The sequence below is a fragment of the Myotis myotis genome, unplaced genomic scaffold (genome assembly GCF_014108235.1).
Source record: "Myotis myotis isolate mMyoMyo1 unplaced genomic scaffold, mMyoMyo1.p scaffold_m19_p_1, whole genome shotgun sequence".
In the NCBI taxonomy this organism is placed as follows: Eukaryota; Metazoa; Chordata; class Mammalia; order Chiroptera; family Vespertilionidae; genus Myotis; species Myotis myotis.
The window spans coordinates 45,382,035-45,404,427 of NW_023416313.1; the positions used below are offsets into that span (position 1 = coordinate 45,382,035).

Below are 22,393 nucleotides of genomic sequence, written 5' to 3' on the forward strand. Positions count from 1 at the left end.
GTTCCCCTTGGCCCGGGGCCCGTGTAAATTTCCAGACCGATTAGGGCACTCCCAACCCCAAGTTGCTTTGTTGCCCGGCTGACCTCTGGGAGTCACCTCTGCCATTCATCATACTTGTTAGGTTTGTCTCCCTGATGTCTCTTTTCCTATCTATGTCCAGAGCTCCAGCAGCCTCGACGGTTCCACCAACAACCATGTTCTTTCCCCTTCTTTGCTGTGGAAGTATGGGCTCTCTTGCCTGTGAAGTTGGGAAGGGAATAGTTGTTGCTTTTCCTCTGTCCCTGCCCTCCGCTTTCCTGTAGTGAACACATGTTGCCAAAAGATGGCAGTGTGCTTTGCAGCCACTGAGCTCGCTCTGCTCTGTCGCCCGTGGTTTGGAGAACTGATACTATTCTTTCTGTGAGTGTTGAAAACGTGGACAGCAGATTTTCCAGAACAACAAAGGCACCAAGAAATTGCTGTGTGATTTAAAAATTTTGAAAGGAAACATCACATTTACAAATGATTTGTAAGGAAACTGGTTCCCCACTTCTTAGAAGTGATTTGAATAGAGAATAGAATTCAGAGATGTGTGTATAATTCTAGATGTCAGTGCGATTGTTGCATTCTATGTAGCTCTTGAAAAAGACCTGTGAAAATGCTGATTTTTGCCTTCCATCTGTTCTGAGAACAGCCAAGTAGCAGGGACAGCCAGCTTTTGAGCTCTGAGACCTGAGACGCACACCTCTTAGTCCTTCAGTGAAGGCCCTTATGCACATGGTAAATATAATTTTCAAGGCAGCAATGGTTAATGGTAATAAACTCTTCACTTCCTAGTATTGGTCCACTCTCTGGCGTGCGTCACTTCAGTGTGTGTGTGGGCATGTGTGTAAAGAACTGTTTAAACATTTGCTATGCACAGGAAAGCTGTTGTAAAGTGAGAGATTATGGGGTTTGCTGGATATCATAAACAGAGCAAGCTAGTGAGGATAAAGTGGGATGAGTTTAAATATGAGGTTAACTAATAAACATTAAGCTGTGTGCATGGAAAAACCCAGCAGTGTCCAGTCAGGTATGGACATGTTAAAAACTGGAGCTCTTCTGCTCCCTAGGGTGCCATCCTCTGGTGCCCTTTTTGGAAGCAGCCAGAAAGCCCTGCTGTTCATGTGACCCACGTGCAGCCTGGTTAAGTGGAGAATGAACAAGGTGTGGAGGAGAGGGGGCCAGCTCTGGGACTGGGGCTCTATGGGCCAGTGTGTGGAGGTTGCAGGGCCTGCTTTCTGCTTCCCCCGGGCTAGGAGCTGCCTCTGCAGCTCATAATATAGCTGCATGCCTGGGGTGACAAGGGAACGGGCTCCACCGTCAGCAGCAGCCTTTTTGCTATTGCATCCTTTGGCAAAGGCCTTCGATTAGCAAGATGATTGCTCTGTATAAAGTTATAACCCTGAAACCAGTTGCTGTTACTATAGAGATGAGGGAAATGCTGCCGTGGGAGGCCTAACAGAGGAGGGGTGGGAGAAGGGCGGGAGGAGGGCAAGTGAGGCGAATCCAGAGGCTCGCACACCCAAAGACTTTCACCCTTTGGCAGCTCTGTGCCGGGGTAGGCTTGCATCTGCAACTGTGTGCTGGCGGCCGGCCACTTGCTGACTGGCTGAGTGGCAGCTGCTAGCTCTGTGTGGACTAGCCGGTGAGCACGTTGGCAGTTGGCGAGGGCTCTGGGGGCGGGAACCCACAGGGGTGGAATGTCGATGGGTGCCCGAGGCTCCATGGCTGACAGCTTTGCACAAATGTTTCTTGGGTTAGGCTTAAGTCACTCTTCCAAGCCTGCTCAGTGCTTAGGACTGGCCGGTGAAAGCCTGTCCGTTTGGCAGCAGATTTGACATGTGTTAGGGTTAAATCATGTGAGTGTCCCAGAATAAGGGGGAATAAGAGAAACCCCACGTTGGCTGTGGACCTCGGAGGCAGGGCCCCCCTGCTCCTCGCAGGGCTCTGTGGAAGGAAGGCAGCCCCCGAATGGCTTTTGTCCTGCCTGGTCTGACCCTTATCCCCGTGATGCTGGTGAGAAGCTTCCAAATCTATTCTGAACTTTGCCTCATGCTGGCGATGCGAGCCACCGGGAGCCGTTTAGAAGCCGCTCTTTCCTTTCTTTGTTTTCAGCAAATGCAGCTTGTGTGAAAGGAACATTTTAAGAATGGATTTGAGGGCCTGATTAGGGACTAGATGAGTTAATTTCTTCCCACTGATAGAGGGGAAAACTGATTAGGTCAGATGGTCATTTTAAAAGATATCCCTGTTCTGCTAATAATAGCAAGCAACTGCTGAGAGGGCTTTCAGAGGGGTGGGGGTGGGGAGGGGAGTGTGACAGAAACCCAAATAACTGACATTTGTGCTGCAAAGATGAAGAAAGCCATCAATTCCATGTGCTCCGTGCAGAAGCCCAGATGTGCCGGGCTGGACCGGCTCTCGTGGAGGACAGGGCTGCTCTGGGAAAGGCTGCTGTGGGCGTGCAGATTTTATATTTTCAGTTTGCAGCTCTCATTCTCTTTCGCTCCCTACAGGGAGGAGGCTGCTCGCAGACGCTCTGCATTGTCCGTGAGGAAGGACTAGGTTTCTAATTACTTGCTATGTATAGTCTTGGAGGGAATGCGAAATATGCATCAGAGGGCCAAGGAATGCACCAACCATTATTCTCACTCTAACTCAGCTGGAGCTCAGGGACACAGTTTCCTTCGGCTGGATGGTCTCAGCCTGGGAACAGGGCTCTGGGCATGAACGTGTCTACAGTCATTACAGTGGCTACAGTGTCTCCTTCAGTGGCTACCGGTGCCCTTCCTTTACTTCTGCTCTGCTTGTTAGTTGCATGCGATTTTGGGAAGGGCTTGAGTGCAGAGGCTAAACATTTAGGGAATATGTAGGAAGTAAATAGGACCCGTTTGATTAATGGTGAGGCACAGAAATGATGTTCTGTAGGAAATGGCAGTGGAGTCTGTAGGTTGGTAGGACTGGAAAGGGTTAGTTCTGAGAAGAACTGTGGGCGAAGCTCTTGGTTTTCCAAAGGGGAAACAGTTCTATTAATGTCCATGCAGTAAGTAGTACAGGGCTCCGGGATTTATGGGACTTCTGAGGTCTTTTAAGAAAATTTCCCCATTAAGCTGTCATCCTTATCCATGTCGTCAAACGCTGTGTTACTGGTCGGGTCTTGCCCTTTGGACCGACTGCCCTGGGTCGCTAGGGGAGAAGGCAGATGTGATCACACTGGAGCCCTGTCTGTCTTGCTCCTCATTGTATCTCTAGTGCCTGTTCGTGTGCCTGGCACCTACCAGGTCCTCAGTAAATATTTACTGAATAGATGAGTGGAGGAGGGCAGGAAAGAGAAAAGGGAATGAGTGCTGTCTGTGTGTCTAGCACCGGGTATGGTATGTTTCAAGTGCTTAGGCCATTGTCACCAACAACCTCCATAGTGCCAAATCCCATGTTTCCTTCTCTGTCTCCACCTTTCTCAGCCTCCCAGTAGCATACTCTCCTCTCTGTCAACTTCCTTGACATCACTCTTTCCTGGTTTCCCTCTTACCTCACTCACTGCTTTTGTTCCTCTGCTCCGCTTGTAAATGCTGGCATGCTCGGCACTTGGTCTCAGGTCTACGCCTCTGTTTCCACATTTTCTTCCTGGATGATCTCATCTAGTAATGGCTTCAGAGACCAGCTTTCTTCATTGATTTTCCAGTTTTTATCTCCAGCCTCAGGCTCCCGTGCTACAGATTTAGACATCTAATTGTGTACCGGATAGTTCCTTTTTCATATATATAGTATGCATCTCAACCATAAACTGGACAGAAAAGGACTCTTGATTCCTTCCCCCAAACCCGTTCCTCCCACAGCCTTCCCTGGACTCCTGAGATAGTTTCCTAGTTTCTTCCGTCTCCTGATGATTTATATTTCACACAGGAGCCAGAGTGAGCCTTTAAAAACGATAAAACAGTTCCATCTTAAAACTCTTAGGTATAGTTAATAATACTGTATTGCATATTTGAAAATTGCCCAAAGAGTAGCTCCTTAAAGTTCTCATCCCAAGAAATAAAATTTTGTAACTCTATATGCTAACTAGACGTATCATGGTGTGATCATTTCACAGTACTGTGGTCTCCCCTTATCCAGGTTTCTACTTTCCATGGTTTCAGTTACCCATGGGGTTTGAAAATATTAAATGAAAAATTCCAGAAATCAATGATCTATAAGTTTTAAATTGGGTCCTGTTGTGAGTAGTGTGATCAGATCTCGTGCTGTCTTGCTCTGTCCCACTCTGGACGTGAGTCTTCTTCTGTCCAGCCTGTCCACGCTCTCCATGCATGAGTCACCTAGTAGCCATCTCAGCCATCAGGTAGCACGGAATCGCAGTGCTTGTGTTCAGGTTACCCTTATTTCACTTAATAATGGCCCCAAAGCACAAGGGTGGTGATGCTGGCAATTTGGATAGGCCAAAGAAAAGTGCTTCCTTTAAGTGAAAAAGTAAAAGTTCTTGGCTTAATGAGGAAAGGAAAAAATGTAGTAAGCTGAGCTCAGCCAGAGTGGCTCAGTGGTTGAATGTCACCCTATGAAGCAGGAGGTAATGGTTTGATTCCTGGTTAGGGCACATGCTCCCGGTGGGGGTTGGATGGTGGGGTGCAGGAGGCAGCTGATGGATGATTTTCTCTCATCATTGATGTTTCTATTTCTCTCTCCCTCTCCCTTCCTCTCTGAAATCAATAAAAATATATTTTAAAAAATGTAGTATGCTGAAGTTGCTAAGATCTACAGTAAGAATGAATTGTCTATCTGTGAAATGGCCTAAGTTATAAATTAAACTTTATCATAGGTATGTATGTCTAGGAAAAAACATATATATAGGATTCAGTAGCATCGGTTTCAGACATTCATCGGGGGTCTTGGAACACGTCCATCTCAGATAAGGAGTGGCTACAGTACATGCAAATATCAAATCACCTTGTACATCTAAAACTAATACTATATGTCAGTTATACCTCAGTAGATCAGAATAAAAAAACACACAACTCTTCAGTGGATCCCAGAACACCTCTGATGCTGACTGACCACCATGTGGCCTGCATGGCCCTGATTCCTCCTGTCTCTCTCCCCAGCTTCCCAGACCTCATTTCCATTCCTGGAACATGCTAAACTTGTTCCCACCTTAGGGACTTGCACTTGCTGTTCCCTTTGCTTGGAATGCTTTGCCCCCAGATCTTCAAATGCCTGGTTCCTTCGTATCATTTTCTTCTCTGCTCAAATGTCATGTCCTCAGAAGCCTCATCTGAACCACCTTATACCAGGCAGCCCACTGTCTCCTTGTATTTCTTACAAAGCACTTAATGCTGCCTAAGGTGACCTTGTTTATCTATTTATTACTCTGTTTCTCAGGAATTGTCTGTCTTATTCGCAGATGCATTCCCCTCCCTCTGGAGAGTGCCAGGACATAGCAATTGTTGGAGAGTAAATCAGTGCATCATCCATTCTTCATGGGAAAGGCTCAGAGAGGGCTGGCAAAAGACTTGGCTTCTCAAGTCTTCAAGGCATTGTTTTTCTACTATAATTCTGGTGGCTGATCCATATCCCATTTGAATTTAATTTTATATTTTTAGTTTTCATACAGAGAAGGAACTAGATATTTATCAGGATGAATTATTGCATGCATGTCCCCTATCCCTGAAAGAAAATATTCTGCAAGTGTCTGAAGGTAATGAGTTTCTTAATGGCATTGTCCGCCAACAAATGTTAGGGTAAAAAGGAATCAGGAAGGAAGATAGAATTAAACATGTACTAGGTGCGAGGCACAAAACTGAGTACTTTCACATTTGTTACCCAATTTGAATCTCAAAGCAGTCCTGCATGGTCGATATTAGTATCCCAGTTTTATAGATGGAAACATGGAGGCTCACAAAGTTAATACTTTGCTCCAGGTGATGCAAATATCAAGTGTTAGACTGAGATTTTTAAAGCCCAGGTCCACCTGGCACCAAACTTCTGACATTTTTTGCTAAGACGGTTGTTTGCAAGATGGATATGCTCCTAAAATAAAGAGGAGGAAAAATGCGAATTCAGTGCATATCCACAAATATTATAACAAGTATCTGAAGCACAAGAATAAGTCTTACAGGCAATATGGAAAACAGACCTACAGTATTCCATGCCCAGACATTGAATAGATGGATGAATAGAATGCAGCGTAAACATTTGGTCCTCTGGCGGTGCTCATGTATGGTGTGACATAGAGCAGCTGTCCCCAGAGAAAGTTCTTTGTTTCTAGACCAGGCCGACACAGCAGCATTTGAGCAATTGGGGATTTCTTTATGCTTTCACTATAAATAGAGTGCGTGGAATTCTGTACGTCAAAGTTAATGCAGTGAAAACGAGCCCCAGAAGAAGGAAGTAAACCGTAACTCATTCCGTAAACGAGAGACATGTTTGGCACCGAGAGGCCGTAAAAACACTGTCATTACTTGGATGGATCCTGAGGTCTTATTTAGCATGTGAAATTGCAGAGAGGATCCTATTATGTAAGGTGACAGGAGGACAGCATAATGTGGCTACAAAATGAAGAACTTTGTGCCCTTCATGGAAGAGTTAACAGGACAGATCCACAGAGAGAGGCGTGTGATAAGAATGTGGAGCATAAATGAATGGGTGGCATATATGTGTGACTGTTGCCGAAGCCGCGTTGCTGGATAATCCTCAGATGTCAGATTTCCGTAAGGCCAACATGTGACTCAAAGCTTGCCACTCCACAGAGCATACTGGGCTGTGCTGGTATTAAGAGGCTGGCTGGAAGCTAGGCTCTCACTGTGCACTAGCCTACCTCCCTGTCGCTATCTGTGTGTGGGTGGGTGTGCATGTGTGTGTGTGAGGGCATACATTTTTATGCAGTGGGTGTTTAAAGAGCTCAGCACTGAAGCTGGATTTCCACAAACGATCATCAACGAGCACTCCAGATATACCAAACTTCCTCTCTTGGTATTTTTTTCTTTCTTTTTTTTTTTTTTCCAAATGCAAATCCCGAAGGGGAGCACCCCCACCACCCAGCCTGCGGGATTGAGATGATTTTCTCTCACCTGTCCATGTGGGTGCCCTCTCAAGGTTAGAGCGGAAGCCATGTGGGACCGGAGTATTCTCTGCCACCAGAGGAGAGGAGCTGCGTGAAGAAGTGGCAGTCACCAGACGAAGAGTGACGGTGCCCCGCTAACATGAACAACAGCTTGCAGGCCAACCTGCCCAGAAGCTGGGCTGCTTCGAGTGGCTCCGTCCAGGAGAAGTCTGAGCATTCTTTTTTTCTTTTTTATTACTATAGGATGGAGGATGAAGCTGTCCTGGACAGAGGGGCTTCTTTCCTTAAGCATGTGTGTGATGAAGAAGAAGTAGAAGGTGAGCTCTATGGGTCCAGGGAAGTATATATGCATATACGTATGTCTTTGTAGAGAGTAGCATTTGTCCGTTCCGTGTATCTTATATTTTTGAAGGTAAAAACCTAAGCTTTTCTATGAGTTTCATTAATCTCCCCATTTTGCTTCGACACAGAAAATAATTTTAAGAACTTCATTGGACCATCAGAATCTGAGTCAGTGTAGTCCTGCATGGTTTAAAAAAAGGGGTGGGAGTGGGGGGTCTTACTTTGAAGCAGGTGCCTCTTTGTAAAAAAGAATTTTTTTTTGCCAGAACATATGAACCACCTTCCAGTGACTAATTTAAGGAAGCTGCTAGATTTATATAAATGTGTTTGGTTGAATCTTCTCCTGTTCTTTCATATAGCTTGCAGGGTAGAGAAACAGATGTTAGAGAAGGAGACTGATACCATTGTGGCCAGGAAGAGGGGTATAAGCTGAGGATGTAAAGAGTGGTAATCATGGATAAGTCTCAGTTAGGAAAAGATGGACAAGCATGTTTTACTTAAAAAAACCCCAGGACCTCTTTTGCTAATGTTCCCCAGTCCTGTTAAAAACCAAATAAAAGTTAAATTTTAGCTCATATTATGATGCTTTTAGTGTGTCTCTCGCTTGACTTTTCAATAATGTGGAATAATGCTATTGATTTGATAGCGAGAAAGCAGGACTTAATATTTGTTAAAGTAATTATGTGAAGGCATCATAGATATGCAAGGTGTCATGAATATTTATAATGAGGTTTAAAAAATAATCGGTACTCATAAAATTAAATGAAACTTGCAGGTGAACCATGTCATAAAATATGCCTGTTAAAATCACCCGAGAGACAACTTATATGTGTTTGGAAACTCTAGTGTGATTAGTGCCATTTGGTAAGCATTTAATATATACCAAAAAGTTGGACTGGAGCGGTGGTGGGGTTAGGAAAGAGAGGGTGGTGTTATGTGTTCTGGAGTGATTCTCTAATCAGACTCATCCCAGACAAGTGATGCTTCTGTGCCACCTGGAGTCGTTTGAAAAAAGTGACCATGGTGTTTTTTCTCACATTTCCTTAGTAAGTTTCTTCTGACCATGCAGTGTTGGAGGGTAGGTTTCCCCCTCCACCTTGCTACTTCCTGCAGTTATACTCTCGAGACTAGTAAGAATTTGATACCTAAGTTTCTTAGGAAAAAGGAAACTACAGTATTTTCTTTCATATTGTTTTATGGGTTCCTTGCACTTTTACAACATGACTGTGGGAAAATGTCAAGTTTGTGAAAGCAAAATAGTAAAACTTTTGTCTTAAGATTCTTACAAACCGTGATGTTAAGTCTCCATTGTCACTGTCCCAGGGTCAAAGAGGATATAAGAATATTAAACTTATAGCATTGTATGTAAGAAATATTGTAGGATTGAAAGAATATTCTATAGTCTCAGGTCAATTAAAGTAGAAAAATCGGTGAGGAAGCTTGGGAATGAGATGTGTGAGTGTATGTGTGTGTGTGTGTGTGTGTGTGTGTGTGCGTGTGTGTGCGTGTGTGCGTGCGTGTGAGTGTGTGTGTTTTCCTAGAGAATAATGTTCTAGCTAAGTTCACAGCAGATGTAAATCACTTTCTTGAGTGTGTTAGTTCTGTGGGATTGACAGCACCCTATTGCAATTGGGTATTGTACACGGGTTTCGTAAGGCTTTGACCAAGAAGCTTATTTCCTGAAGTATTTCCTTTGATTTTCAGGCACAAAATTAAGACAACAATTTAATGGGTAGCATACAAATCAGTAGCCAGGTTTCTCTAAGGAGAAACAAAAAAGACAACAAAAGCTGATAGAAACATCTATAAAATGGTTTGGCTTTGTGGTGATTAAACTTGCCACATGGGTTTTGTGTATTTTCCTGTTCTGAGACATCTATTTGAATGATTATCATTCATGTTGGTTGGAGCCTGAGTTGATTATATTTCTTTCAAGGCATGTTTAGCCAGTTGCCTGTGGTTGAGTCCTCAGGGCCTGCTGGATGGTTGTCAGTGGTATCATTATTTGGTGGCAAACACCCAACAGTACAGGCTCTGGTACAGTACACCTCTTAGAACTTCAATAGAAACGATTAGTTTCTAATTCCGTGCCCACCCAATGGACCCTCCCATTTTCCCACCTGGCTCCATCTGATGGGGGTGGGAGCACTTACGTTTTATAGTGACTCTAGGTGAAAGTATAAAGAAGTTGCAGTGGACATGGGTGTGATGGCTTATCTATGCGGTTGAGCATGAAGTGGTTGAGCATGAAGAAGCAGATGCCTTGACTGCCAAGACCTCTAATGAGAATTCTTTTGTATCTTGAGTGGGAATGTACTCCTCAAGGACATAAATCCGCCTCATATTTTTAATTGCACCAAGAAGGGTGTATTTGGAGGAAAGCAAGCTATTATCTCAGAACATAAGTAGCTGAGTTCTGGTACATTTATGGCAGAAGGAATCGCTCCAGTTTTAAGGATGAGAAATTCAAAGGTTAAAGGAATTGGAACACCTTACATTTCTATTATCAAACAAAAAATTTTTTTTTAATGCAAGCAGTTATTTCTCTTGCTTCTAGGGTACACATGACTGTTGCATGTTGCAGCACACTTGGCAAAAGTAAACAACATAAAACTTTGTCTTTTAAAGTAATTTGCACAAATAAGATGTACTTCCATTAAGTGATTATTAGGGTGACAGAGGTCCAGTAGCTCCAGTTACTTTGAAATGGTCATGCTTTTAAAATTCTTCTTAGACCCTCAAATTTGGGGGCATTGGATTGAGCTCAGTTTGATGCAGAAGAGCCCAGTGTGCTCTCGTACTTTCATCTACTGCTGTAGTTCTGAGTAGGGGAGGGAGACGGGGACCTCAGCCCCGCCCTCAGCTCACCTGGTTCAACTTTACTCTCCGTGGGTGGCATGACACTTAATCCACCATCTGAAAACTAACAGAATACCATCAACTGCAGAACTCACTCAGAACAGTGAGTCAGAAGAGGAGTCATCTTCTGTGTAAATAATGAATTCATCTGTGTGGGATATATTTTAAAGACCTAAACCTCATTTTCACATAATTTGCCTTGTGCTTTTGTGTTAGTAGTGTAAAGACATACTCTTTAAAAAGGTAACCAAGTGTCAATTTTTAATCTTTAAAATAAAGAGAAGCTTTGTTTTCACTCACTGATAAGTGAAATAAGTCACAGAAAAAGTTCAGAATCATATGATTTCACTCATATGTGGGATATAAAACTGAAAGCAACAAATGAACAGACAAGAAAAACCACCCAAAACTCATCAACACAGACGTCAGTATGGTGCCTACCAGAAGGAAGGGGGAATAGGGATGTGGTAAAGGGTAAGAGTGAAGTATATGGTGATGGAAGATTAGTTGACTTTGGGTGTTGGACACACAACGCAATATGAAGATTATATCATAGAAGTGTACACAGAAAACCTATGCAGTCTTATTAACCAATGTCACCCCAATAAATTTAATAAAAAGAAAAAATACAAAAAAATAAAGCGAAGCTTTAACATCTGTTCTTTCATTGGTTATGTTACACTGTGTATGGTTTTGTGGAGTTAACATTTTTGGCTCAGAGTGGCTGCTGTGGATAAACTCTTTTAAAAAGTTTAACGTTTAAGATAATCATATTTTTTTCTGTACCAAAAGGCTCCATCTCCAGTCCAGGTACTTTCATCAGAATTGGCCTGTAGATGACAAATTGATGACCCAGAAATGCCGACTGTGAGAACTGCACTGTTTTCATTTCAAACGCACACAGAGAGGGGGAATTGGCAGGTTTTGTGGAGTGAACCAAAGTTGAGATAGGAAGAAAGAGCCCCAGGTATCTGTTTCCAGAGGGATATCTTATACATGTTTTATCCCTAAGAAAGTCAGCCAGCATTTTGGATCTGTATGATGTAAACAGATTACTTAATAATCTCATATTTCGCAATAGGGGAAAAGAGCAAACTCCACCTTATCCTTTGAGATAAGGCCTTGGCCCTGCAGTGCTAGGTACCTTCCCAAGCAAGCTGTGGCACTCTGACGTTATGGGGAGGGTCCTTTTCTTAACCTCAAGTCTAACCAGCAACTCAGGAAGTGTAAAGTACAGCAAGACAATATTGGCTGAAATGTGTCTCCACTTCTGCAGTCCGATCGGTGCTCTCAAAGCTATTCTGATACATTGTGGTGGCTTTCCTCTCCCATTCAGAACTAAGGCCAGGAGGAAGTGAGCTCTCATCTCTCCAAAAGGAAGAAGAATTAATGCAGAGTCCCATGTCTGCGGATGGACATTAAGAGAATGTTGTTGGAAATGCATGGAATTTTACCGGAGAATTATTTTTAGGGAAGTAAAAGTAAAAAAAAGTAGGACACTGGAGCAGAATAAACATTTACCAAATATTTGTTAAAAGAAAGAGTGAATAAATGAATGCATAATATAAACTAAAGAAAAGCATATGTAGAATTACTTTACAGAGTACTCTACAATCTTTGTTTAGATTTTTAGTGAGAAATTTGGTTCTCAGTAGTCTTAGTCAAATAAGATGATATAGTTTCTAGTGAGCCTATCCTTGCTGTTACTCTCGTTTAATTTTGCAAAGATGATTGACATTTATGTCATTTATATACTTATTCTGATAAGGCGAAGAAGCCTCTAAAACACCTCTCTGCCTGATTTTTCTTTTCCTGCTTCAGCTCTGTCTTTTGAAGAGAGAGACAAAATGATGAAATGGTAGCTTTCGTCTTTTTGGAAGTCGGGATCTCAACATTTTACAGACATGAAATCATAATGACTTAAACCTATTTTTCACTAGAGGATATGAGGATGATGTATTTATGTGCATTGGAGGAGGTAGTATTCTGAAGAAAAAGTGGGGCCTGGCAGACATTTGTTAATAATTACAGTGGTAAAACATGGAACTGCTGAGCAGGGGTGAATGGAAGCCTATCGGATGGGAAGGGAGGGGCCGGTTGGGGCTGGGCTATTCTGAGCGCTGGATATAAGTGTCCGGTTGCGTTGTGCTGACCTCTTCGCTGCTGGCCACTCTCATTTCTCAGAAACAGTGTGTGCAAAGGAAACACTTGGGCAAATATTGCCGAAGGAAAAGCCTGCTTGAAAGAAACAATGTGCCCACACATTGGAGAACTTTAAAGAAATGTGGCGAGGTGCTTAAGGGTTGATACTTGAATCTGGGTTTCGCAGAGCAAGTTGAGTCCATACAGTGCCCTGTTTCTTTCTCTTGGTGGCCCCAGCTGAAAGCCCGTCAGCGGTCCTCAGGCAGGCAGCGCTGAGCTTGGAGCTGCCTGACACCTCCTGCTGCGTCAGGGAGATTAAACACTTGTCCACAGGTTTCTTAAGGTTCAAGGGAATCTGATGATAATGCCACGGTTTTTTGAAGCTGGAATCAGACACCCATTCCCAGGGTTTTCCAACTGCAGAGAATTCCCTGGGAGGACAGTATGGGCTAAGGACCTCTGGAAGCCACTTTCTGCCGTACATGTCCATGGCAATAGCCATAAAAAACTGAACTTGGCACTTGCGTTGTGTTTAGTAAGGATTTAGAAATTCTGAAATGATACACTTGCAGCAATTTTGCCTACAGACTTCATCTAAAATTTCATTTTAGAAGCTTTGTATCTGGTCATATTTCTGAAACATATTGTTTGATTTTTTTTGGGGGGGATGGTATCATTTGTTTTATTCATGTGTGTTAAAGCAGAGTGGCTAAGCAGCAGTTTGGGAATATAAGTTTAAAACTTCATTGCTGAATTGTTGTGTAAGTGAGGACAAGACTTACAGTTTGGAGTTGGGGTTCCTTGCTCTGTGAAATGGGAACAGTGGGGCATGCCATTCACCAGAGAACTGCTTGGGTTATTACCAGGAACAGTAAGGTTCCTCTACCATCTCTGTTCTCTTTTCTTTCTGATTAAAAACAACTTCACCAATAGTTTTCATTTTCATCAATAATTAATATGACTTATTATTATATTAAATCCAATATTTTTGACTGGCCTAAGTGATTTTTATTTGCTTAATTCTTTTTTATCAACATCTAACCTTTGCCTTCCTACCCATGCTTATCTAATGCTTCCTGTATTGGAAAAGGCAAGCTAGAATAATCCAGGTAAGGTTCCTAGGGCCTGCTGTCTATTTCTCTTTGAGCTCGTTCTGATTCCCTTTAACCTCTGGGTGTGAGATCTGATTTTCATGGTTAGACTGCTCTGATACATATTGCCTCTAATTTGCCTCCTTTTCCAAGATGAGGCATATTAACTCCAATCCTATATAATAAAGAAGTATTATGCAAATTGACCATCATGCCCTCACACAAAGATAGCTGCTCCCATGTGGTCAAAGATGGCCACCACAAGATGGCATGCAGGGGAGGGCAGTTGGGGGCAACCAGGCATGCAGGGGAGGGCAGTTGGGGTGACCAGGCCTGTAGGGGAGGGCAGTTAGGGGGGGACCAGGCCGGCAGGGGAGGGCAGTTGGGGGCGATCGGGCCAGCAGGGGAGCAGTTAGGCATCAATCAGATCGGCAGGGGAGCAGTTAGGGGGTGATCAGGCTGGCAGGCAGAAGTGGTTAGGGGCAATTAGGCAGGCAGTCAGGTGAGCAGTTGGGAGCCAGCAGTCCTGGATTATGAGAGGGATGTTCGACTGCTACAGGGATCGGGCCTAAACCAGCAATCGGACATCCCCGGAGGGTCCCAGATTGGAAAGGGTGCAGGCTGGGCTGAGGGACACCCCTCCCCCTGCCCAATGCACAAATTTCATGCAACAGGCTTCTAGTATAGGATAGAAAACAAATGCATGCCCATTGCCTAATAAAGCATGCAAATTTTCTTCATCCGGAGAACAGATTTAAGTGTATAGTATTTTTATACCAATAAAGAAGATTCAAAGATCTATTATATGAAATTAATATCAATCTATTTTAGATGATACACAAGCTATTATGTAATTTAGGTGCAATTAAATGAGAGTATGCAATAGTATAGTAATAATACTATCTATATGAACCTGAACAAATTCTTCTTCATTTTTATTATTACAAGGTTCAGAATCATTGGGGGAATTGAGAATTGGGACTTCTGAGGGAGAGTAGAGGAAGAATAGAATAAGGCTGCACCTAGTGCAGTTGAGTGTCTCTTGTTGTTGCGGTGAGCTTGCTGGTGGGACTTTGTTTTGCTATGTTTTACTTTATTTTTTTGGCTGATTGCATTTAGGGCACTGAGGTGAGAGCCTGTCATGACAGGAGTTCACAGAAGTTTCCAAACATTGTGTCCCTGAAGCTGCTGACTGCCAAGGGTGATGAAGGCGAAGGCAGGGAGGGTGGTGAGTGACACCCATTGAACCAGCAGTACATATAGATGGCTTAAATGGCTCCCTTCTCTGAACAGCTGCAAAGCCTTTCCATCTAGTTAATTGTTTTTCCTTTTCCAGTGAGTTAGAATTAGAAGCCAACTATTGTAAGTGCTTTATCCAATGTGTTCACCTTTCTTTATACTCTGTTGACTTTGAAAGGAGAACAGACTCTACTTAAACATCTTGAGATGTTTTGCTTTGCTGACCTTTCACGGTGGAATGCTCAATAACTTTTACCAGGCTAAAACTTTCAGAAGTAAAAATAGGTTTTGAATTTTAGTATTATTGGCCAACATATCAGCTTTAGAGTCAGAATTGCAAGTTTATAGATGGGTGAAATCACCATCCCAGCCTCAGTTGATTATTACATTTTCAACAAGTAATTCTATCCCTACTGAAAAATACAATATCTTGGATGCAGAGCAGCGATTATCAATCAGTGTGCGCAGGAATTTTTAAAACATGCAATAGCTGACAACTTAGTCAGGGGCACTGACCTCTTTTCCCTTAGATTGCCAAATAAAAAAATGACAGCAGCCAACACAATAGCCATCCAGTGTGAATGAATCAAAATTATGCCTATTGTTTTGGTCAAAATCTTAGTAATTAGTTTATGTGTGCCATGAGATGAGCAAGGTTGACAATTGCTGATGTGGAGTGAAAGCTCATATTTGAATCCAGTAGGTACACATATTTGGCAAATTACATCAGTATCTGATAGTTCTGGTACTTTTATTCAGTGTTGTGGGTTGGAAAATGTCGTGAGAACCAGAAGCCACAGGACCTGCTTCTGTTCCTGGCTCTGTCCTCCCTTTCGGGGTGACACAAGGCCAATCATGCTGTGTGGTTACATTTCCTCCAAGCAAAGTGCAGTTGACCTACTTCCTTACCCACCTACCAGCGATGCTCTAAGGCAGTGGTTCTCAACCTTCCTAATGCCGCGACCCTTTAATACAGCTCCTCATGTTGTGGTGACCCCCAATTTCATTGTTACAAATTGAACATAATTAAAGCATAGTGATGAATCACAAAAACAATATGTAATTATATATGTGTTTTCCGATGGTCTTAGGTGACCCCTGTGAAAGGGTCGTTTGACCGCCAAAGGGGTCGCGACCCACAGGTTGAGAACCGCTGCTCTAAGGATATTACCTGAAAAACATGTTGATATTTGCAGGAAGCAATTGACATATTGCTTAATTTCTGAATCTTGGTTTTTAGTACAAAGAAATAGCATTTGCACCTCCCTATTTCCTAGTTTTGCTGGAGGTAAACTAATTTGAAATCCCCAGGATGAAGCCTAAACATTTACGATATTATCTCCCTTGGATATAGTTCCTGTCGGTCATTTATGTTTAACACTTTCTCGCCAGTGGTTGCTGTGACTGCAGAATGCATCTAGACGAACACTGGTACTGATACCTGCTAATCAACGAATTAGTTGACTCGTATCTGTGTTCATTGCTCTTATTAACTTTAACTGATGGACAGTTCTTTTTTTCCCTTGAAGCTTGGGAAAGTGGTCAGAACAATTACAGATATAACCTCTAATATGTTGCTTTTCTAAGCTCCCATAGATCATTGAATGTGATAACATATTCTAGTTAGGGCCACAATTAACGTTCTGTCAAATCAACCAGTCATTACTTAAGGACACAAGATTGGTTATATGATAATTTAGAGAGTGTATCATGTATGGGAGACCAGGGTATATCTCTTCCATAGAGTGACACAAGTTGAGACTGAAAGAATGAAGAGGAATTAAAAAGGTCAGGAACGAGGGAAGCACTGCAGGCAGGCAGTGTAGAGGCTCAGAGGTGAGAAAGAAGTAGGCCTGTTTGAGAAATGGGACGAGGCCTATGTGGCTGGACCACGTGAATAGGGAGAGAGTGGCCTGAGGTGTGTGGAGGCTAAAAAAATTTTCCTCCCACCTTCTAAGTTCTTCCAGCTGGACTAACACTCAAATTAACAGAGTCAGATTAACAGGCTAAAATGCCCAAAATTTATTATACAAATGCATATTCAAGGTGCCATAAGAATGAGACCAGAAATGCATTGGGCAGTTGAGGCTTCTATGTCCTTATGGACAAAGGAGAAAGGGGGCAGGAGTCTGCAGTTTCAAAGGGGAGATAGCCAACTTACTGGTAGCCAATACAGAACTGACTGTGTGATGAAAAAATTCCTGCTTGGCCCTGGCTGGCGTGGCTCATCCCACCCATGGAAGGGCTGCTGATTCAGTTCGTGATCAAGGCGCATGTCAGGTTGCAGGCTCGATCCCCAGTAGGGAGCATTCAGGAGGCAGCCATTTGGTAGTTTCTCCCTCTCCCTTCCTCTCTCTAAAAATCAATGAAAAAAATCTTAAAAATAAAAATTCCTGCTGGTTAACCCAGAAACAGTGAGACACATGGGGGTGGGGATGGGGGGAGGATCTAGCTACTAGGACCCTTGGATCTTCCCTGTCTATGCTAAGGTGAATATGCTAAGATTCCTTTCCAGGGGCGGGCTTTCCGTCTGAATCTCCTAGGCAAGAAAGAGTGGGGGTGGGGGCGGGGGGAGCCAAAGGTTTTTTTGAGTCTCTTGTTTCTTAATAAGCAGCTTAAAACCAATATCCCAAAAGGCACATTTTGAGGAGGCAAACCTTTGGACCCAAATAATTCATGGCGTTTCTGCTATGATAGGATTTAAGATTTTGAATGTGCTCTGGGGAGCCATGGCAGAGGGTTTTAAGCAGGGAAGTGACAACACAAAATTGGCATGTAGAAAAGATCTCTGTGGCTGATGGAATAGAGTGAGAAGAGGACTGGACTGGACTGGGCTCTGTGAGTGCCAATATTTGGAGATTGAGAAGGAACAGTCCTAGAAGTTGGAGGAAAATCAGGAAGAAGGTGACTCTGAGGCCACAATAAGATCACTTTCAGTAAGAGGCAAGTGTGGACAGTGTCTGATTGCCTGGAGTCAGGTAGATGACGATCGAAAAGTAGCCAGTGGATTTGGTAGAAAGAAGGTGATTGGTGGCTTTTGTTAGCAATTTGGGTGGCATTGTTCAGAAAGAGTCAAATTGGAATAGGTTGGAGAGTGTCCAAAGAGAAAGTTATCATTCTAAGAAGTTGGGAAGAGACTTTGAGAAATGGACGAAATCTTAGCCTTTTCCTCTGTGTGCTCTGTTACACGTAAACAATGAAAATACTTATCTTTGTTATAGAATTTTTAGGGCTAGAAAGGATCTTAGAGATAATTTTAGCTCAACTTTCTCACCGTACTGATGGATTGATGAGCCCTGGAGGGGTTCAAGTAATTTGCTTGTAGTGATACTAATAGTAATGAAGTTGAAAGAAAAAAAAAGAAAAAGAAAGGGTGTTGGAAGAGCTTATGAAATAGTGAGAGAGAAGGAAGTCACAAGCCAGGCCGGCCTCGTCATTGACTGACTGCAGGTGATGAGTGGGAGGACAGTGTCATAGCCAGAACTTCTTCATATTGTGGGGCAGTTGATGCAGCTGAGGGTTGTGGATTCAGAGAATTATTATTTTTTATTGATTTGAGACAGAGAAGCATTGATTTATTATTCCATTTATCCGTGCATTCTTTGGTTGATTCTTCCAGGGTTGTGGTTTTATACATGTCATTCTGTGTAGAAAGAAATATTTTCAGAGATTTTCTGAACCCCTTTTTTTCTTCTAAGTAACTAGGTAATTACTAACTTGAAAGGACTTATTTATTTATTTATTTTTTGGCTTTGCTTTGGAGACCCTGGAAGATGGGAGGAGTGGTGATGGGCTGTTACCATGGTAGTAGGACAGTGGGAAAGGGTAACCATATATATCTAAGACCTCAAAGAGTCCCAGCCTCTACATCATTAACTCCGTATTTGGCTTTTGTTGGTTCCCTGGTAAATGAAGAGGTTGAATTCGGTGATGTTGAAAGTCATTTCAACTCTGAAAGTGTGACTAGGTGCTGGTGTGTCAGTGAATGCCATTCTTTTTTATATGGAAACCCATAGAAATGAAGATTCTATTGGAATAGGTTTAAGGAGGCTAATTTAAATCTCTCGTAGCACTCTTCCTAATTCATGGTCATTGTTTAGCCTTTGGACGTTATCCATGTCTTGCCTATATTACAGGTATGTGAGAGGAGGAAATGATGTGAGTAATATTAAGTGTCTGATACCTGATTAGCCGTGAATGCATTAATTGTGTGGTGGATTATCTGTTTATAGCCACTAAAGACTATTCTTCCTGTTGCCCAGCCACAGCTTAGGCCAGTGCTAAAGGGAAGCCATACAGCGTCAGAGATGGACATTGTGGTTAGAATGAGAGTGTGAATTTGTGCTTGTGTATTTAGGTGTCTCTCTAAGCTGCTTCTCTGGCAGCAATAGCAAATCCAGTTATCAATGACCATTGGATTAGCCCTACTTCCCATTTAGTTGTGCAAATAGTGACCACGAGAGAAATAATGGAAACTTCAGTTCTTTGTGTTTGGCTCACAGGTGGATTTTGTCTGACTGCATGTGTACTGTGCATTAAACTCTGCCAGTTCTTTTGGGGTTCTGGGGTGTCAGGGTGAGTGTCACTCTCCTGCTGTTGGGTGGTCCCTCTTTGCTCTTAGCACCACCCTGCCTGGCATTGGCCTTCCTAGACCTTTTGGCTCCACTCTGCAGTGTTCAGTCAAGTACAAGGACCAGCAGACCTGGTGCCTGGGAGTTGGCACTCACTGTGTGGAAACTCCAGGGGAGACCATACCCAGGGGCAGGTGGAGACTGCCAGGCCCTTGCTTCTGGGCCAGGTGAGGGAAGGCTGAGTTATGGAAGGTGTCGCTCTGTTGAACAGTTAGATTCTGTATAATGAGTGCAATTGCTGAGGGAGGGATGGGTTAGACTTGGCCTAATGTTGTCTGTTATGTCCTGCTCAGGGTGAATGCCACGGATTGCTTTTGCTAGAGAACAGAGGGAGTTCACAGCTAGTATTAGGGCTGGAGGAGGGTGGCAGTCAGGAGAAATGGTGCTTTGTTTTACCCCTTTAGAATGGGAAGGGAGAAATAGGATCAACACTTACAGGGCACCTTTGTGTATCAGACACAGTGGGAGACACTTTGTTGACATCATTTGATTTGGATTGTCTATAAAAATCTCTCTCTCTCCATATATATATATATATATATATATATATATATATATACATACATATATATATATCTGTTAAGGACATTATATAGATTGATCACTGAGCAGAATAAAGTTATATTTCTTTAAAGATATTCACCGATTCCTACTTTTTATAGTGCTGGTCAGTTTCGCCTCTATTATAAGCTATTAGTAATGGAAACTGTATTGAAACCTTAACTTTAGTGTGTAGTTTTAGGGTCCTCACTTTTACCTAAAGACTTTAGAACCATTTTACTTAAAAATGATCACTTAAAAGTCAGGTGCAGCCCTGACCAGTTTGGCTCGGTGGATAGAGCGTCGGCCTGTGGACTGAAGGGTCCCAGGTTCGATTCCGGTCAAGGGCATGTACCTCGGTTGCGGGCATATTCCCAGTGGGGGGTGTGCAGGAGGCAGCTGATTGATGTTTCTCTCTCATCGATGTCTCTAACTCTCTATCCCTCTCTCTTCCTCTCTGTAAAAAAATCAATAAAATATATTTTTAAAAAAAGTCAGGTGCAACTCTGGCCAGAGTGGTTAGAATGTCGGCCCATCACCAAAGGGTTGTGGGTTTGATTCCTGGTCAAGGGCATATACCTGGGTTGCGGGTGTGTTTCTTGCCTCTGGATGGGGCATGTGCTGGAGTCAACCAGTTGATCTCTTTCTCTCTCTCATCCACCCTCCCTCCCTCCCTTTCTTCCACTCTCTCTGAAAAGCAGTGGAAAAAAATCCTCTGGTGAGGAAAAAAAAAAGTCAGGTGTAGCTGTTTGTTTTTCTAGAGATTGTTATCATCATTATAATCATCATTACATATTAAATATTAAAAGTACTCTGCTCAGTAAACACCAGTAGCAAGTTGAGATTCCTTATCAGTCTTGCCTGGGGAACCTCAGGTCACCTTAAGGATTTCTGAGAGGCTTTCAGTGAATAAAATCCCCATGCAAGTCAGTGGGAAGAAAAGCATTTCCCTGTTCTTCATAGCTTTTACCATTGATTTCCTTGCATGCCTGAGCCTAAGGGGAATTGGTAGCATTAATATTAAAGTATTCAGCATTCAGAATGATCTGTAAATAAATTACATATGTAACTATCTGTTAATAAACATAAGCATTTTTTTCTATGTGAAAAGTTGTCTTTATCCAAAATATAAAAATAGAAATCATCTTTTGTCCTGAGGAGTGATGTATGTTTGGAGTGTGGACCCTCCTGCAAGCATTTCATCAGCTGACTTGCCCCTGTTAACTGCAGAATTACTGCATGCCTTTTGAAGGTTTTTTTTTTTCATGAGCTGGACTTAATGCCCAAGTAAATTAGCAGTGTTACTTTGACTATAGCCTCTTAGAGCTGCTTACGGATACTCTTATGGATTTGTGAATAAGTTAACAGATTATTTATATTTCATTTATTAAAATGTTTAGGATTATACATACTGATCTATTTCTTATTATATAAAGTGCCAAACACATAATCTCTGTGGCATCAGGACTTATACTGTTTAAGGATTTTTAGGCATGTACTTCTGCAAAATCTTTGAGATTTATTTGGCCCAAGAAGTAAAGTATTTATAACATCTCTTTTTATAACCTATCACTCATCCAGGGTTTTTGCCTCTTCTACATTTTTTATTTCATAATTAAAAAGAAATAATAAATACACTTAATATTGCTTCCCTTCCCTATATCCTTCCTTTTTAATTTTTATTTAATTTATTATTTTTTCTTTATTGATTAAGGTATTACATATGTGTCCTTACTCCCCCATTGCCCCTCCACCTCCCCACTCCATGCCCTCACCCCCCTGGTGTCTGTGTCCATTGGTTAGGCTTATATGCATGCATACAAATCCTTTGGTTGATCTCTCCCCCTAACCCCCGCCCTCCCCTACCTTCTCTCTCAGGTTTGACAGTCTGATCGATGCTTCTCTGTCTCTGGATCTGTTTTAGTTCATCATTTTATGTTCATTATATTCCAAAAATGAGTGAGATCATGAGATATTTATCTTTCTCTGACTGGCTTATTTCACTTAGCATAATGCTCTCCAGTTCCATCCATGCTGTTGGAAATAGTAGGAATTCCTTCTTTTTTACCGAACCATAGTAGTCCATTGTGTAGATGTACCAAAGTTTTTTAATCCACTCATCTGCTGATGGGCACTTAGGCTGTTTCCAAATTTTAGCTATGGTAAATTGTGTTGCTAAATATAGGGGTGCATATATCCTTTCTGATTGGTGTTTCTCGTTTCTTGGGATATATTCCTAGAAGTGGTATCACTGGGTCAAATGGGAGTTCCATTTTTAGTTTTTTTGAGGAAACTCCATACTGTTCTCTACAGTGGCTGCACCAGTCTGCATTCCCACCAGCAGTGCACGAGGGTTCCTTTTTCTCCGCATCCTCTCTAGCACTTGTCGTTTGTTGATTTGTTGATGATAGCCATTCTGACAGGTGTGAGATGATACCGCATTGTCGTTTTGATTTGCATCTCTTGGATAATTAGTG

General features: G+C 42.5%; 1 protein-coding gene across 3 annotated transcripts in view; it reads left to right on the forward strand.

The window, feature by feature from the left end:
• The window catches only part of SLC4A4 (solute carrier family 4 member 4), a 440,882-nt gene that overhangs the window by 142,874 nt on the left and 275,615 nt on the right, over nucleotides 1–22,393 (forward strand). For 2 of the 3 annotated variants that reach the window (XM_036335845.1, XM_036335853.1), the window contains one exon: nucleotides 7,316–7,389. In XM_036335845.1, coding sequence (XP_036191738.1) covers nucleotides 7,316–7,389 — 74 coding nt within the window. Of the gene's footprint in view, nucleotides 1–7,297; nucleotides 7,390–22,393 lie in introns of those variants that run through there. The other variant, XM_036335842.1, reaches the window with a different exon arrangement.